The sequence below is a fragment of the Taeniopygia guttata genome, chromosome 3 (assembly GCF_048771995.1).
Source record: "Taeniopygia guttata chromosome 3, bTaeGut7.mat, whole genome shotgun sequence".
Lineage (NCBI taxonomy): Eukaryota > Metazoa > Chordata > Aves > Passeriformes > Estrildidae > Taeniopygia > Taeniopygia guttata.
Genome location: NC_133027.1, coordinates 94,186,184 through 94,203,630, shown reverse-complemented (window position 1 = coordinate 94,203,630; position 17,447 = coordinate 94,186,184). Strand labels below are relative to the sequence as shown.

The following is a 17,447-nucleotide window of genomic DNA, read 5'->3' as shown; positions in this document are numbered from 1 at the left end:
CCTTCCCTGCAGTCTTAAATCCTTTTCTGATTATGGATTTCCTTCAGAAGAAATGACCACCTAGGTATGCATAGCTCTGCACTTGTCGCTTTATGCAACAGCTTCCAGTTAAAACAGCAGGACAGAAAGCAAATGGCTTCTTTCTCCTAAAATCTTCTCCACCTATGGCTCAGTTTTGGTTGAGCAACACCAAGGTGGCTTTACATGGACGGCACCTCAAGGAAAATGCAGGCACCAACCCACCATGAAGAAAGGGGTGGCTGGCAGTGGGAAATCAGGGAAGAGTGAGCATTTTGCTTCCTAGAGCAGGACAGGGCGCCCAGCCAGCAGCTCCCACTTGCCAGTGGGCAGGAAGCACAACACCATCAGTGAGTCCACTGCCCCTACTGCCACGTCCTCCTCCGTGAGAGGCTGCTCCCCCAGCTCAACAGAGCGCAGCAAACGCCAGTAGACAGAATGTTTACACTCATTCTGCTCTGAAAGCTAAATGTGCCATTAGAACACAATGCTAATAGCTAAATCTCAGCTGTATGTGCCAATTTGCACTTAAGAAAGGCTGTTCTCCCAACTTAACAGGAGCAGACTGAGCGTTAGGCGGTTTTCGTGTACAAGGAGAATGCACATACAGCAAGTGCCAGCGCTGCACGATGCTGCAAAGTTGGAGTTCTGGAAATGTGGGAGCAAAGCCTCCAACAGGGGATTGTAATCCTCAAATACTGGCTTGGAGATGGCAGGCTTCTCTCCACAGCACATGCAGTCGTAGTGAGCATTTGCAATATTTATTCTCCATTAAACATGTAGTGTAAGTATCAATAAAGATTGTTTGTCTTCTTTTACAACCAATCTGACCTTGTTGTTAATAAAAGTAAGGAATACCTTATTTCATCAATATAGGAACACATGTAGATTGATAGTTATCACTACATGGCCTGCTTAGAGCCCTTCTAGTTTTCTTTGAAGGATAACAAATTATTCGCAACACTGCGGGTTTTCTTCAGTGATAACATCTGATACATTTTATATAACATCCTTGTTTTTGTATCTGATATCAAACCCTATAAACCACATCATTTTATGGGGAACCTGAAATTGGATTCTTCTGCAACAGAACATTTCCTCCCTTGACTGTCTGCAGCACTTTATAAAATATTTATTGCTAGGATGCCTAAAAATACACATAGCCCAGCACAGCTTTAAGATGGAGAACTATTTAGCAGTCACAGACTAGATTTCATACCACAGGGTTCTTATTAGGCAGAGTTGCCTAGAAATCACACTTATTCTCTGAAATGCGATGATAAAATATTGTCATTTCAAATGAATAATTCAGCTCCTCGAACAGACAAAATTATATAATTTTTTTACTTCTTCAAGGTTCCACAGCAAAAGCTGCGCTCCAAAAATATTCAGAGACCCAGGTGAACAAGCCTGTGTCTTTCTGTCTATTTATCTTTTATTTGGAACAAATTTAATTACTTTTTGGCTGACACACATCACATACTTCTGGTCAAGCTTCAGCATGAAATGCAGAGATGCTGTCTTGGGCCAGGCATCCCCCAGTGTGATTCATGGGATGCTGAAAACTCCCTGGGTTTGGCTGCCTGCATATAAATCAGGCAGGGCTCTTCTCAATAATGCAAATGGCAAGGCAGCCCTCTTTCCTGGCAAATTAAAGCAGTGACAAACACTTTCTCAGCACTACTCAGAGAGGCATGAATTCTCCAGAGAAACACAGCACAGTGTTTTGCACCAGCCCTGGAGAAAGGCAGAGACACACGGAAGCACTGTCCCACCCCACCACTACTGACAGTCCGACCCCTGACAAAACCACACTCACTGTGGGTGTTTCAAGTGAAGCACCAAGAAACCACCCACTACTCCCATGTATTTTGGTCTAACTGGATGTCCCAATTGCAGATGGTGAACAAGAGGCAGGACTTTGACACCATGATGAGGGGAGAAGGCACTGGCAGTGCTGCAACCCTTTGCTAGCAAGAGAGGGGTCTCTACAATTCCCAGTTTTTATGGATGTTGAAGAGTTCAACTGTAAAGAACTCTTACCTTTCCACTGTTGTACCATAACTGTATTTTTAAAAGAGTGAATTCCAGCATGATACATGAATTACACGAAACATGAGGTTTCTCCCTCTCAGTGGGGTTTATGTGAACACAGAAAGGTACCAGCTATTACTGCATCCACACTGCAGAGGCTGGGCCTGGCTCTCCAGCGTTCCTCAGGGTGTACTTCCCAGAAAACATGTTCCCCATGCTAAGGACACACCTTGACATTACACAACACACCCAACCCGAGCAGGCCTGCCATTAATTCACTACAATATTTTATTCACAAGCACATCTGTTGCAGCATATTTCACCATGTTCAAGAGCCCCTAAAAGCCCGTTGTCCAGTGTCTGTAAGTATAGAATGCATCCATCTTGCTCAGAACAACAGCTTTGCTTTCCCAAAAGCAGTGGAACTGAATACAACTGAGAATTTCTGCTTGCTGAGTATAGCAATCTTAATTGAGATTTAATGTTTACTTTACCAGGCTAAGCACAGAGCAAACGCCAGAGAAATTATTGTTAAAAAAAAAAAAAAAAAAAGACTAATTAACAGTGGCTGAAACTTGCTTGGTTCAAACAATAGCCTGCCCAAATGACGGGGTATGCCTGCACAGAAAAGGCTTAGCCTTGCAGATAAAACTTTGAACCCACAGGTGCCCTTTTATTTTCTAGCACCTGAATCACTAATTAAAAGAGAATTCTTTAAAAGAAAGCATAATCTTACCTGCAGACGAGGAAATTACTAAATATTTAATTCTTCTCTTGTACACAGTGAACTGGAAAATGGGCAGAGTGAACATGTGTGTGTTAGGGGGAGATTCTATTTAATCCCTGCAATTCATAATGCTTAGAGAGATACAATCACCATTTCACAGCTTCTTTAATGTAGGTTGCGACTGTATGACTCCAAACCACATTAAAATGTCAATTCTAAGACTGATGAATAGTCATATTTAGCTTCAGACCCTCAGAGTTTGCACTGCCTTTCCCACACCAAGAAGGATCTAGTTCTGGAGATGCCATGCCCTATATGCAGTGGTTTTAACCTTCCCACTTTCACTTGCAAAGAACTATACACATCTAGAAGCTCTAGAGATTCAGGGAACTCTTTTCTTCTGTCCCAAGTCCAAGCACTTAGATCAACTCCCCTCCCATTTATGCATCTCTATGCTTTGCAAAATAAAACTAAGTTACAACTCCCTGCCTCTTTTTCCACAGGCAGACACCCATGACCTCCAAGAGCCTTCCTTTTAGCCCCTCCTGCTCTGCCTGATGTGGTGAGAGAGCCGCTTTAGCTGGGAGAAGCAGGAGCTGCGATGCTTCAGTGCACAGCTGAGAGCTGGGGCAGGTACTGGGAATACCCAAGAGAAAAACACTACTTTAGTGACAGCAGCAGCTGCTCAGCATTAAAACACAGAACCATGCAAGCAACAAATAGCCCTAATTGCTCTAGATAAGAAAATTATCTGCAAAGTGGAATGACAGAATCTCTGAAGTACATGAACAGAACCTTATCAGACATGGCACCACATTTTCTTAAGCAATCAGAACATCCTTTGAGGACTCATTCTATTTCTCATGGTGGCTGCTCTACTTTTCTATTTCCCAGAGTTTATAGCTACTGGGGATGATAAAAAGGATTAATGACTGATTTTAATGTCATGTAACATTGGTAACATACATATAATGCAGTAATTATATAAGCAACTGTCTCTATAATCACTCTTCAAGGAATCACTATCTACAAATCTGCCACTTTGCCTTTAATACTACAGCCCTAACCTGTCAAAATCCAAATGGATTTTCATTAGACTACTACAGAAGTTAAGCAAATAAGCTACAAAACTGTGTCTTGCAACAAATCAATATTTCATGCCATAATTTATACTGCGGAGAGCCAAACCATAGAGACATTTAGGTAAAACAAGAACTTACATTTTGTTGTCGTTTTTTGACTTTACCTCTCCCACAGCAGTCCGGTGATGCTTTAGAAGTGCCAACACCTACAGCCATCCCTGTTGGAAGCTAAGCTGTACTGGGCATTGAAGAGTTTATGGATTTCAAATAGGAATTCCTGTATCTGACCTACAGCACTTTTGCTGCTCATCACACAAGATATATTAAAGCACAAGGACATTAAGAAAGAAATGAGATGAAGGAATAAAGTGCACAGGGGCTCACAAATGCAAGAACCACTCTAACCAACTCCTTGAAGGACAAAAGTGGCTTCAGCATTGTGCACCAAATCTGTTCTCTGTCATGAGTGCAATTTCTGTCTAATGGCAGCATCTAATTTTTTGTTTTCATTAAAGGTTCCACTTTCTTAAATGAAAGATAATTAAAATAATCCCAAAAGCAAACAGCAAAAGACAGAATTGCTTTACAAGAAAATTCTTTCCCTAATGGCTCTTTGAATTCACCTCCCACTTTTAATCCCCTCCCATTATGTCAGCTGGGTTTAAGCACAAATTTTCACAAGTAGGGATTAATTCCTCTGGTGTAATTGCACTAACAGAGTATTTAGGTCTTACAGGCCATTACCCCCACTGCTGCCAGAGGGAATTTTCCTGGGATGAAGACCAGTGTATCTACCAGCCTCTATGTCCTTAATAGACACTTCTGCAGAAGTTAAGATCATTAGGAGAGAAGCCTCTGGATCCAGATTATTTGGCCAGTTGTGTCACTATTACTGAGATGTCTTCTTAAATAAATGTGCTGCTGCTAACAGGCTACTTTGGTTCATACACAGAAATATTTCTCAGCTAATGGATGTCTTCCTTAGGATGACTGTGAAAGGCCAGCCCAGAGGCCATGAGACATTGCCAGGGTCAAACAGTCTTTGTAAATATTTTGAAACACAGATATGTAGAATCAGAATGCGTCATACCCCCCCCCCACCCCAAAATGTTGTATTCTTGTTATTATAATAACCACAACATGGTGATGACTTTTGAAAACCACCAACGCTGAAGAAGGATCAGCACCTGAAAACTGCTGGTGTCAGGAAAGAAACATCAGAAGAATGTCCAATAACAATAATCTACTTTAGGCTCAGTCAGGAACTAGTAATGCAAGTTCTCATTACAGTAATATAACAATGTTTATGCTTATGTTTTGGATTTGTAATTTGTTCAGGTCTTTCTACATTAAAACAATGCCTAGTGAAATGACAGCAAAATAAAACAGAAAAATGTATTCACTGTTCAGCATTTCTAAACAACTAATTTAAAGGTCCAAATTTGCAGTGCTGGGCATTTTTTCCTGCCTGAAGCTGTCTAATACATTTTCACTGTTGGAAAGGTCCATCTAACACTGTAGTGCTGGAGAACTTTGGGAACAGACCGGACTTTATGACCAAGAAATTATTTTTCAGTCTTATGTTCTCTTAGATAACTATGAGTAAGTTCCTGTGTGGGTGAATGAACAACTATGAGTTTTCTGTAAAATTTGTGTCTTCCTGACTTCTTCCAGGCTTTCCTGCCTTCAGTCAGAGATGTTGCTTCACTGAACTGAAATTTTGCTGGAAAAGGCTCTGACATTTCTCCCATGCTAGTGATGGGTGGAGACTTTTTTCTACATATGGAGAGATTGAATAAAGTAACTTCTTTCTGGTTTAGAAATAGCAAGGCTATATTTATTTGCTATCCAGTATTTGTAACCAATCAGACTCTCTCTCTCCCCAAAAGCAAACAGACAATAAAAAATGCAACCACTGATTTAGGCGACCAAATTCTCACCTCAAAGTTCCCCAAGGTGGAGGTGGAACAAGATTTTTTTCTCCTTAGCACAGGATTTTGGTGTGTGGCACCACATTGATAGTGCATAGCCCTCCAGCCTGCACCAGCACCTCCCTCCTACTTAAACTCGAATCCTGCTGCTGGTTTAGCGCGGTGGCAGATGTCTGAACATGTGCAACGACCACTCCTCTTTCTGCTCCTCAGCTGCTTTTTTTATGACATTGTGCCCAACCATGTTATCAATGCACATCTTAAAATGTGACCTCCCCCGGGGACTCTCACAGATGTGCAGTTTCCAGACACTGTTCCGATCAAAAATCTGTTTGCAGGTGACAGTCTGAAGAAAACCTGGCCCCGACCTCATTCTCTTCCAATTTTCTCCTTTCCTTTTCAGGTAACACTTGAAAAGTGCTCTTTAATCACACAATATAAGGGAGATTTTGCATCCATTCCAACCTGCTGCCCTCCTTCACATCCAGAAAACCTAATTAGCAGAGTCATATGCTTTTCAGCCCTTTTTTTTCTCTTTCCACAAAGTCTCATATCAAAAAATTTGATGACCTTGTTAAGCTATACATGTCCTGGTCTACCAGACATCATTTTCTTTGCAGTGTTACTTTGGACATGTAAAGTTTATGAAATTAGGTTCTCCAGCAGTTTAGTCGCACATTTCAGGTTCTACCACATAATTTTCACACTTGGTATAAACGTCTCTCTCCTAATGGCTACATTAGGTGAGCAAAGTAGTAGGGATATCTATTTTTTTAAAGTTTGCCAAAGCCTAACCCTCCCCCAATGCCTTAACTTAACTGTTGCAACTCAAGAGCCACACACAGAAAAGGTTTTCTCATGCACCTTCCAAAGACTGGCTGAAAAAACATCTACAGATAAAAGAACCCACTCTGAATGAAAGCTATTTTTTCACTTATCTGGTTGAATGGATCTCTTGCTATTGGAAAATCTGGATCGTGGTTACTTGGTTTTGAGCTTGATATTCCTCATACTTTTCCATGCTCAGCTGTGATAGCAAACTCTCCTCTTCTGCTGCCCATTTGTTCACAGGTGGGAAACTTCCATTTTGTGAAATATCCCATCAGGCATTGTTGCCACCTGATTGCTTCCAACAGCACAACAGCACCTGACAGGTAAATACCAGATGTACCACGAGCATCAGCTGAAACAATCCCACCCTGCCTTGCCTTTGTGTTCTCTGGTGAACTTTGCCATCAGCCAACTGCAGATTCAGCTACTTACCAGCTCTCCAGGCTGCTTTTATTCCTCCCCAGACCAGCCCAACTCACACCTGCTTATGTTCTCTCTTGTTATGGCTTTGGGAAAACACAAACAGATTTTAACAGCCTTCTTCAGCATCACTACAGCCCTTCCTGGGGATAAACACATTACTGTGAGACTTTACAGATTGCCACAAACTGCTTCTCTGTTTAATACTTCATTTTGGCAAACCTCATTGTGATACAAAGATGGACAATAAGTGTCAAGGGATGTGTCCTGTAGTGCATGGAGTCAATGCCTGCCTGCATCTACTCTCTATTCAGGTCTTGCTGGAATTGAATTTTTCATAAATGTAAAACAAAAAGGAAATGAAACTTCCCTGTTGCCTTCTGCAGCCTGAATCCTCTTGCTATGCATCCATGTGTTACCCTCACTCTTTGGCAATGGTATTTTGATATCCTTCTCCATGTTGCAGAATACCACAAGAATAAACTGTAAAGTGTCTGAAGAGATTTCTCTTTCTCTAAATTAAAATGCCCTAGTCTTCTTAGATTGTTTTTTTTTTAAGGGGCTATAGGATCTTTTTCAAGACTGGTTTCCCAATCACCAGCTCATATAATAAACATTATAATGTTCTACAATTTAATTAATGCTCTCTTGCATCACCTCCAATCCACTAATCAGTGCTTGCTATGCTCAGGTGCTCTTGAGGATGGTATCACTTGAGAAGTTGGGAGTTGCACATCTGTCCAAAGAAGACTGAAATCTGTTCACTCCAATACAATCATTTCTCTGTATCAGGGCTGAAAGCTATCTGTGATCACTCTCAAATGCATAAGCTATCTTCCACAGCTGAGTCAAGGCAGGAAAAATGGGAGATCATGTATCAAATATTTTTACAACTCCACCTGACCATGGAAACATGCACACAGATACTCACTGCACAAAAGGGTCTTGTTTTCAAGGAGAAGCTGCCAATCAGCCTTCCCCACAAGGCTAGTTTATAAATCTCTGTGACTTCCACAGCTGTTGCCCACAGCTGCATGCAAAATTCAAAGTACCTGCTGAGGTAAGAATCCTTTCAGAGACTTTTCACTTTGTTGTTCTGGATGACCCCTCATCACTGTTCTGAGCACAAAAGCTGCTGGGTGACCTTGGAAAGGATGCCTTCTGCACGGGCATGGTGTGCAAAGACAGGAATCAAAGCCAGCAGGATTGTGGGATTCTGGTGGCAGGCAGATGTTTATAGAATATCAGCTGCTTTGTTTTAAAAAATATTCTTAAAGCACTGAGATCCCTCCTTCTTTATATTGATGTGGCTCTAAGTGGAACTGCTGCATGTGAGCTCCTGGCAATATTTACAGTGCCAGAGGATGAGGTATGGAGAAACAGCAGATGCAATGATGCTCAGCTGAATTTGCAGCCAGAAACAACAGTTATAAGAAGCAAGTATTGCTCCCAGAAATATTGGGGGGGGGGGGGGGTGGGATTCTGAAATGAGAGTATAACACTCAGTCTTCCACTGTAAATGAGGTTAAAAAATAAAATGAAGAAGAAACTGTGATACCAAGGGCAGGAGAGACAGTTACAAGACTTATTTTGAGATTTTAATTGGCATGAAATTGATGGTAAGGAGAGCACCGCTGTTTCTTCTGATTTGACCTCTGCAGTGCAAGATAAACAAAACTTCACTGATAAAGACTTAAAATGTATCTGGTACTCAGTCAGACACCAGCTTCACATAGAGAAGCTAGTAAAAGTAGAGATCCTTGGAATGGAGCCAGTGTTTTGCTCCATTCAGCATCCAGACCTGGCTGGTTTCCTCAGATGGAGAAATCGTGGACTGGGCACACACCCCATGCTGACAGCCCAAAATCAGGCCACCAGCACAAGGGTGAGCATCAGTGCTCCTCCACCTTGAGGTGCCACCCCTGTGTAATTCCTCTTTGTTACATGGAAACCAAGAGCATCTGTGGAACAGAGCATCCCTTCCAGTATTCCAGAGCTCAAACACCTTACATGGAAATCAGATCCAGCAATTCATGCAGCTACTAACATTTTCAAAAGGTCAGTATGAATTTAAGAAGAAAGAGAAACCCCCAAGCTTCTTTTGACTGCTGAGATCACCATTTGAGTATCCATGTCTAAGTTATAGGACCTCTGAGGGCAGAGACAAAACCCAGCATATGTAGAACATGTAGCAGTTTCCTTAACTCCCACTCTCAATTATTTTGCAGGGCTCACAGGTTATTCCTGCCTTTCCTTTCCTCCAAGAAATTGCTTCCCCTCTTAGTTATTAGTGTTAATACAATTAAGAATACATTAATGCAAAACCATTCCCAGGAGGAAGAAATGTCATCTCAAAATTAGCAAACAGTCACTGGAGGAAGAAGTCCAACTGACCCAAAAGAAGCAGCTCAATGACTTTTTGGTTAATTTCAGTCCATACACTTCATGCAAAACACTGAATCGAGAGCAACGCAAATGGCACGTGGAAAATGCAACATAATTATGCTTTTTCCAACATAGTCATTAGACAGACAGCTTTAACATTCAGGATATTTTCAACTCAAAACACAATTTATTTGTCATTCCCAGTGCCATCTATCAGGTAGATGTCCTCTTCTGGGATGCTGATACTGGAGGAAAAGCCCAGAAGAGAATATCCAAAGGAAAGGAAAATTACTTTTAGTATCTGAAAATAATGGAAGTAATGTTTTAATGTAAGACCACATGAAATAAAAGGGAGTTTGCAAAGCTCACCATTAATTGAATGGGTGTTAGTTTAATAGTGACACAAATTTTCTCTGGCAGAATAATGGGATTAACAAATGTTTTGTCCAATTCTTTCTTTGATCATCAAATTCAGCTAAAATCAACAAATTATCTGGCATATCCATAAATTAATAAGGAACATGAAGTTCCCAGAAATACATGAAGGATCAGGATTTTCTGCAGTCAAGATAGAATTAGAAATAATCCCACACTTGAAGAATGATTAGGCAAGGAAGTAGGACCAGAAAGAACAGGACCCACAGTGCCGAGCCCTCAGCTAAGAGAGATACAGATTTTAGTCAGGCTCGGAATAACACCATGGTGAGAACATTGTTTAACAAACATTTTTCACAGCTCTTACTCTGGTTATCAACATGACTAAGGCAATGTCTTTCCATTTTACTCTCCACAGCTCTGCAGCACTCCAGACATACACCATGCACTGATAGTCTGAGAAACTACTGAAGCTGCTCATAGTTCATTCAAGGGGAAAACCATTTTTTCTGGAGTTGTCTTATTATTTAGTGATCTCAAGGTGGTTCTATCTAATTAATCACAAAGAAATGAGAATCTTCTCTTGGAACTAAAATGAATTACAGTTGAGGTACGCTTCCAAAAGGAATTAGTCACATCTCCACTATATTTTTAGATTATTTACTCAGGTTACTTTCATTTTTCCTATTTCCAAGTACAGCAATACCTAAAGTTGAAAAGCTGACTTAAATCCTTGAAGCCATCTGGATACCTGGCTATAAAAAGAGTAAAACAAAGTCTACTAGAGCAATCCAGTCAGTCTCAGCACAATGCAAGGCAGGAGCAGGGGTCACAGATCAGTTGCCAGAGCTCCTTATCCTGCAGTGGCTGCACACTGGAAGAATGTTCCCACTGTCATAAAAGCTGCTGCTCATTCCTAGTTCAGATAAGTCACCTAAATAGCAATGGGGAACAGATAGTACAGACGGTTTGGACACAAGAAGATTGCCTTGCTCTTTTTCAGGACCAGGTTACCATCTCAGTCACCTATTTTAGGCTGCCAGAAAGCAAAGATTAGACAAAGTGACAGATGCATTCTTATGAGCTTAAAAGTTGCTATTATTTCCTTTGTAACTGTCTGATGCACAAAACCAGTGAGACTTGAATGTCACATGTCCTCCCCAGTAACCCCGAAGGAGTGTTTTGCAAAGGTCACCTTTGCAACCTTTTCAGATACCTCTGCTACCACTTTACTTGATTTATTCCCTAGATATCTCCACTAGAAAGGGAAAATATGTAGCAATAGAAATTTGCTGCACAGGTAAAGCTGCAAAGGGATGGTAAAGTTGACAATGGTCAACGCAGCTTATGGAAAAACTGAAGTCTTTTTTCATGCCTCTAGGTAAAAATCTGGCAAGCTAGTACTTAATCTACTACTTAAAATACTGGCAGAAAAAAAACCAAATTATGCTGATTTTCTCTTAGCTGTTTCGTGCAACCTGACCTCTGCAAGATTTAGCAGAAACATCCTACTGTCTGGTAAGTTAGTTAGAATGACTAAAAATAAATAGAAAGAGGAGTAACAGACATGTTCTTCTAACAGCGAAGTCTCTTCCTAACCAAAACCAAACAAGTCAACCATCACTCATCATGCCCTGAAAATGCCCTGAAAGGGTACTCCCACTGGTCCAGACTGAGTTTAAACACATTTCAAAGATCCAAGCTATGTTTCTCAAGCTTAAGCATAAAGAGGAATAAGGGTGTAGCACCCTAACATTATGCCTAGGACGAGAGGAGAGTTATTCCTGGCACTGCTGGGGCCGGGCAGTGCAGCTCACGCGGGACGTGGCAGTTCCGCCGACGCAGTTGTGGGCGAGGGCCCGGGGCTGCTCAGGCTGTTCAGGGCAGATGGACATCCTCTAGGAAATCACAGGCTGCACTGCTCAGCTTGGCTTTGCAAACCTCCCTGAAGCTGGCATGGGCCAGGGGAAGTGAGCTTCCCCAGGACACGGCGGCTGACGTTGACATCAACCTCACACAACAGATTTGCATTTGGCAGTGCAGCTCACCTGGAGGGATATTTTTACTGGCCTGCTCTGATTTTGGCTGGGTGACCTCCCATCCCTTCCTTGCTGCCACCTCACGCCTCTAAAACATGGAAGAGGTTTGTACTTTGTCCATGTATTCGTTCCTCAGCTTCCCCAACTTTGGTGCATTATTGACACTTAATACCAGTATCAAATATACCTGTGTTATTGTAAAGCAAAATTGTGACTTTTCATTCACTGCCATATCCCTTTTATTAAGCAATTCTAACACCTAATTCTAACACAATTAGGAACTCAAAAACATACTTTGCTCCCAAATTCCACATGAACTTCATTTTTTGCTTCTACTGTACAACACACTCTACACAAATAACGTATATTTGTATGTGTAGTCTTTGTGCAACTGCTTTCTTAAAGAGCTTTTTGGTGAAAGCCAAAAGCTATTGTCCACCTCTTCAGTGCACTTGTGCCCCAGGTACATTCTGCTTTGAGGGAGCTGTGAAAATTGGTGCAGTCACAGTGATGGCACACAGCCCCAGATGCTCTAATCACCCTTTTTCTCAATAAACTTGTTCAACAATTTTGCAAACCTAATGCATTTGTTTAACAGTACAAATAACCCTATTACAAAAGAAAACAATTTAAATTTCAACAAAATTCCTGAATGATTAGGATTGAGCAGCACTAAAAACCACCACAGAAAAGCAAGGCATTCTCCTTAGCCTCCAGTATAGAAAAAATACAATAACAGCATATATAGTAGTTTAGTCTTCACAATGAGAGTGATCTAGCATGGGAATTTTGAAATAGATAGGAAAGGGAATAAGAGAAATCAAATGAACTAAAAGGAAGGAAAAATACAAAACTTGTGAAAACTTAAGGAAAATAATTTCAGTCTTCATGTGATTTAGTATTGGCTTGCAGCCACACCACAGCCAATTTAGAGAAACCAGCGAACAAGGCACTAACGATATTGAAGCCAAGAAATGCAATTTACTCTGTGCTAAAGTCCACAACTTACTATATTCATTTCTGGATTTGTGCCAAAAACATACGGCCAGGCTCAAACCAGAAGGTGTTCCAAGGTCCTGGACATTACAGAGTCTCAGCGTGAGAAATGTCCCATCACCCGAAAACTTCCCAGGTCTTCACTGGCAAGGAATCATTTTCTTTGTGGGATGGAATTTAAAATGAATCATTCTGGTGAAAATGCCATCTTGCTCATTTCCCATTTAACTTCTGATTTACTTTAAGCAACAATCATCCAAGATAGCTGGGTTTAGAAATCAATTCATATGTCCTCACATACTTAGACTTCACACTCTGTGCTGTTCGGACTTCTGCCAGGGGCGGAATGTCAGTGACAGTGAAGTCACTGACAGCATTTCCATTGACCTCAGGGATGGTAGAACTTCACCTTAATCCACCTTTCCTGGAGACCTAGCCAAACTGCTGCACAGGGCTAGCTGAAGTGTCCACAACGCTCAGATTCCCTGCACGTAGAGAACACACTTTCTAATCCGTATCTTTCCACTTTTTTTTTAGAGGTTGCACACAGGTTTTTTCCCTTCTTTAGTAGAGAAGGGCATTCTCTAGAACTACCATTCTCTAGTAACGCAGTCAAATGCACAGGAGCAGTCCCAACAACTACTTTTTCAGAGGAACTGCAGGGTTTTTTTTGGCTGCCTTCTGATATACCCCACATTGTTTCAAATAGCTGCTTTGTCTAAGTTTTGCCCTCAGCCCTTACTCTGTCTCTTCTCAATCTGGTACTTAGATTGGAGGCATTACCTGAAGTTTCACCCAAAAGGGATTGAAAGATAAGATCTGACAAGAAGGGATTAGCCCTTATTAATGGCATGTGATTATATAGCTAAATCTAATTATGCAGCCCACTGGCAAAAAATGAAGTATGGTTCATATATAGACAAAAAGAGAAAGCCAGTGTGGAAAAGCATAGCAAAAGACTGTAATCATACAAGCTACCCTACAAGAGGAACTTCTCATGATTTTATCAGACTTCTTCTGAATCTGCTGGTCAGAGCAACTTGCAAGAGCAGTGCAAAACAGTCTATGGGTTGAAAAAACATATGAGAAATATAAAAAACCAGAGAGAGCAATAAATACAGAAATTAAAAGTCATCACTGGCTGAATGTGCAAAACAAGTGTAAAATTAATTTTTGTGTCAGAAAAGCTGTTCAATTAGTTGCTAAAAACCAGCTAATTCAAAAAATTTAGCAGCATGAAACTAATAGAATGACTAAACTTTGTAGCAATACATACAACTAAAAATAATTATAAAATATTTCAAGCTACTGAACATGTCAACCAAGAAGTATGAAAATCATTTACTCTTCACCAACAAGTTCTGTCTGTCAAGCTTCTCCTTGGCTAAGACTGAATTTCTTCAACTCTTTATCTTGAAAGGCTCAGAAAGGCTTTCTTGTGTGTATGTACACACAACCCAGCCAAGCTGTGACACCATCTCCAGCAGTGTGAAGACAAGGAGCTCTGAGGAGAGGAAACAAACTCCTCTAAGCAGTGGAAACAAGTGACCCATGGCAGAAGGGTGTCAGCAGTCAGAAATCCTTTTACTACATGAAGCTGCTATAGCTGACATGGCTGTTGAAAGAAAAACCCACCATAGTTTTCGGTAGCTGTGATGAGAGAGAGAACAGATAAACAGGCAGTGGTCCAAGATTTCCTAGAGGATATATCCCACTTGGATTGCAGCAAGTTAGATTGTTCCCTCATTTGTGTCTGCAGACTATGGTACTTCAGTTAAATCATCAACCTGGCACAGAGGCAAGTTCAGAAGAACGTGATTTTCAATCTGAAGTATCTGTATTCTGGTCTGCTCTGTGCACCTCTGTTCTCTGCTGCTCCAAATGGGTACCTTCTGTAATGGCAACAGAGGATGGATGAACCCCCTCTGCATTTCCCCCTTGCAGTAAAGCCATGCTGACAACTCTTAACTTTCTCTGTCATCTCATATGCACAAGGTCAAAAAATAAATCCTCTCACGCTGTGACTGGGATTTCTTGCTAAATCAGCATTACACCAAGACATAAAGCACATTTGAGTTTCTAAACATTGTCCTTAGGCTGTTTGTCTCCTCTGAATTCCTGTTGAATATTGATTTGGGATTTAAAGGTCCAGCTGCCCACCTAATCAGGTTGTGTATACCAATTTTGACTGATTAATGGGATAGTCTAAATGCGCAGCGACCTCAAGGACTAAAGAACATGGATAACATGAACTTTTCTTCTCTTGCTTCATGCCACAAGGTTTTAGATCAAATTACACCTTTACAGAAATATAGGCTTGCCCTTCAAGATACAACCACCAACCAGATTTTTCTGTGAAAAATTTTCTTTTTCAGACACGTCTAAGGCAATTTGGCTAAGCCTTAGTTATAAGCAATCTTAAAATACCAGAAAAATTACTTGGTATTAAACTTGAGACCACATGTTGGCTTTTGAAATATTCATAAGTCCAGCAGACCTTATATTAAGCAAATGGAATTCATTTTGTACACGCCATCTAGATGCATCTCTCCACAGGTGAGCTGCCATCTAGGCAGGTTTAATGGACAATTCCTCAGGCTGTCCTGGCAATTACTCCTCTGCTGACCTGGAAGGATCATTAATATTAGGGAGTTGAGATGCAATTCAATTTTCATTCTGGCTCAACCCTAAGCTTCTCCTAAGTGGATGCTGTCAGCTGTGTCAAATTATATATGATGCCTAGGTGATGTGGAGGATTATTAGGAAGAGAGCTAGGAATGGTAGACTCAACTCACAAAGTTTCCAGCCCAAACTTGAGGAGTGGCCTAAGTTAGCAACAGGCCAGAGCCATTTGGCATGGTTACAACCACCCAATTTTTTTTTTTCTCCCTGGGGTAAGCTGCTATGGGAAGAGTAAAATTTGGTATTGATTAGCGCAGAGCAGTAAGAGAAGAGCTGCTGTACAAAATGGCACATTAAGTGATTTAAATGAATACAATAAAAAACCGCAAAAGGCTTAATGGCAGAACTCTGAGAAAGCCCAGCTAGCAAATGCAACACACCCTGTATGCCTAAGGAAAGAAGGTTTGATGCTCAGCCTCACAACTGCAGCAATGAATGAAGTCAGTTTGGATCCAGTTCAGCCTTTTCATTATCATGAAAAAAGCCTCAAAAACCATCACTTCTCTCTCAACATATAGTTATAACCTGCAAAGCAGAATAAAATTGAACCTTCTCTCCCGCTTTATTATCCTCTGACTCATTTGAAACAAATGAAACGCACCAAAAAAAAAAAGCTTTTCCCCTTGTCTTTCTAGCTACTGGGGGAAAATGAGATTTCTGTACAGATGGAAGCTGCTGCTTTTAAAACCCTTTAACCTCTTTTGGCAACCCTCACCCGCACCTTTGCCTTTCTCCACTATCACGATACACCTGTCGCACCTGCTGCCAGCCCTGGCTTTGCCAGCAGAATTCCCATGGTGCACGCAGGCGCCAGCCAGCCACGGCATTTTAACTCTTCTTGGGGAGAATAAGGAGCTGAAAAGATCACCAACCTCCCCAGAGGAGCTGGGTGCTCTCACACAAACACACACCCTTCTGCTCGTTTTCAGGTAACAGGGAAAGCTTTGTAGCCCGTGCTCCTTTAAATCAGATGCCTTGCAGGTTTGTTATTTGAAAAACAAACAAATAAATAAATAAAAGGAAACACCTCTCTCTTCGTGTTAGAAACAAGCAAATAAACAATCAACCTTTGAGAAAATACACAAACACTTTCATTGTCATAAGCATGCAGTCATTTACCCTCCCCCAAACGATCAGAAGCAACTCAGTTAAAAATGAAGATACTTTGCATTATATATCACTACATTTTAGTCCATCAGATACAGTCATTCACTGAGATGCAATTTTTCTTATCAAAGCATGCATATAACTCACAGGAATTCCCGTTGTGCAAATGCTCACTGCAAAAAAATCAAATCAAAACAAGTACACACGCACGTACACACACACGTACACACATATTCTAAGCCAAGATGAAAAGCATGCATGGTCAGGGTTTAAGCATAATTTAAGCCAAAATAATCGCTAGATTGTTAAAAAGAAAGCAGCCTGGCAACTATTTGAAGCAGGTTTTATTCATGCTTTTATTTGATTCTTCTCGATTTTCCTTTCCTTTTTAGACTTATTTGTAGCAAACATGCTCAAAAAAAAAAAAAAAAAAAAAGCCTATTGTTTAAGAAAAAGCAGATGAGAAAAATTAAAAAAACAGCAGCATCCATGCTCTGGGTACCAAAGCGTTATTTTCTTGGAGCAGAAAAGAAAAAAAAAATACAATTTAGAAGCTTTTCTAGATTTGAAACAGATATCGTGCAGAAATTTGATCTTGATATTAATGACATGAAATCTCCAAGGAGACATATTCAAATATTTTTTAGTCTAAAAAAAAGTAATTTTCAGTAAATCGGTGCAAATGCCCTTTTTTTTTGGTTTGGTTTTTTTTTTTTTTTTTTTTTCCTTTCTCCTCCTTGCTGTCAGCCTAAAGGTATCTTAAACCCTGCATGCGGCAGTGCTTCGTCTGTGCGCTGCATCGGCTGTGAGAGAAGAAGCT

At 40.8% G+C, this 17,447-nt stretch overlaps 1 protein-coding gene across 47 annotated transcripts in view; it reads right to left on the bottom strand.

Moving 5' to 3' along the window:
• Positions 1–17,447, bottom strand: part of NRXN1 (neurexin 1) — a 668,143-nt gene that overhangs the window by 35,659 nt on the left and 615,037 nt on the right. For 2 of the 47 annotated variants that reach the window (XM_072926150.1, XM_072926151.1), the window contains exons 1-2: positions 17,393–17,414; positions 16,775–16,800 (exon numbers count right to left, since the gene is read on the bottom strand). The exons of 42 other annotated variants lie outside the window; for them this stretch is intronic. In XM_072926150.1, coding sequence (XP_072782251.1) covers positions 16,775–16,800; positions 17,393–17,399 — 33 coding nt within the window. In that variant the 5' untranslated portion in view covers positions 17,400–17,414. Of the gene's footprint in view, positions 1–16,392; positions 16,495–16,774; positions 16,801–17,392; positions 17,415–17,447 lie in introns of those variants that run through there. 3 more of the 47 variants (XM_072926146.1, XM_072926148.1, XM_072926147.1) reach the window with 2 other exon arrangements.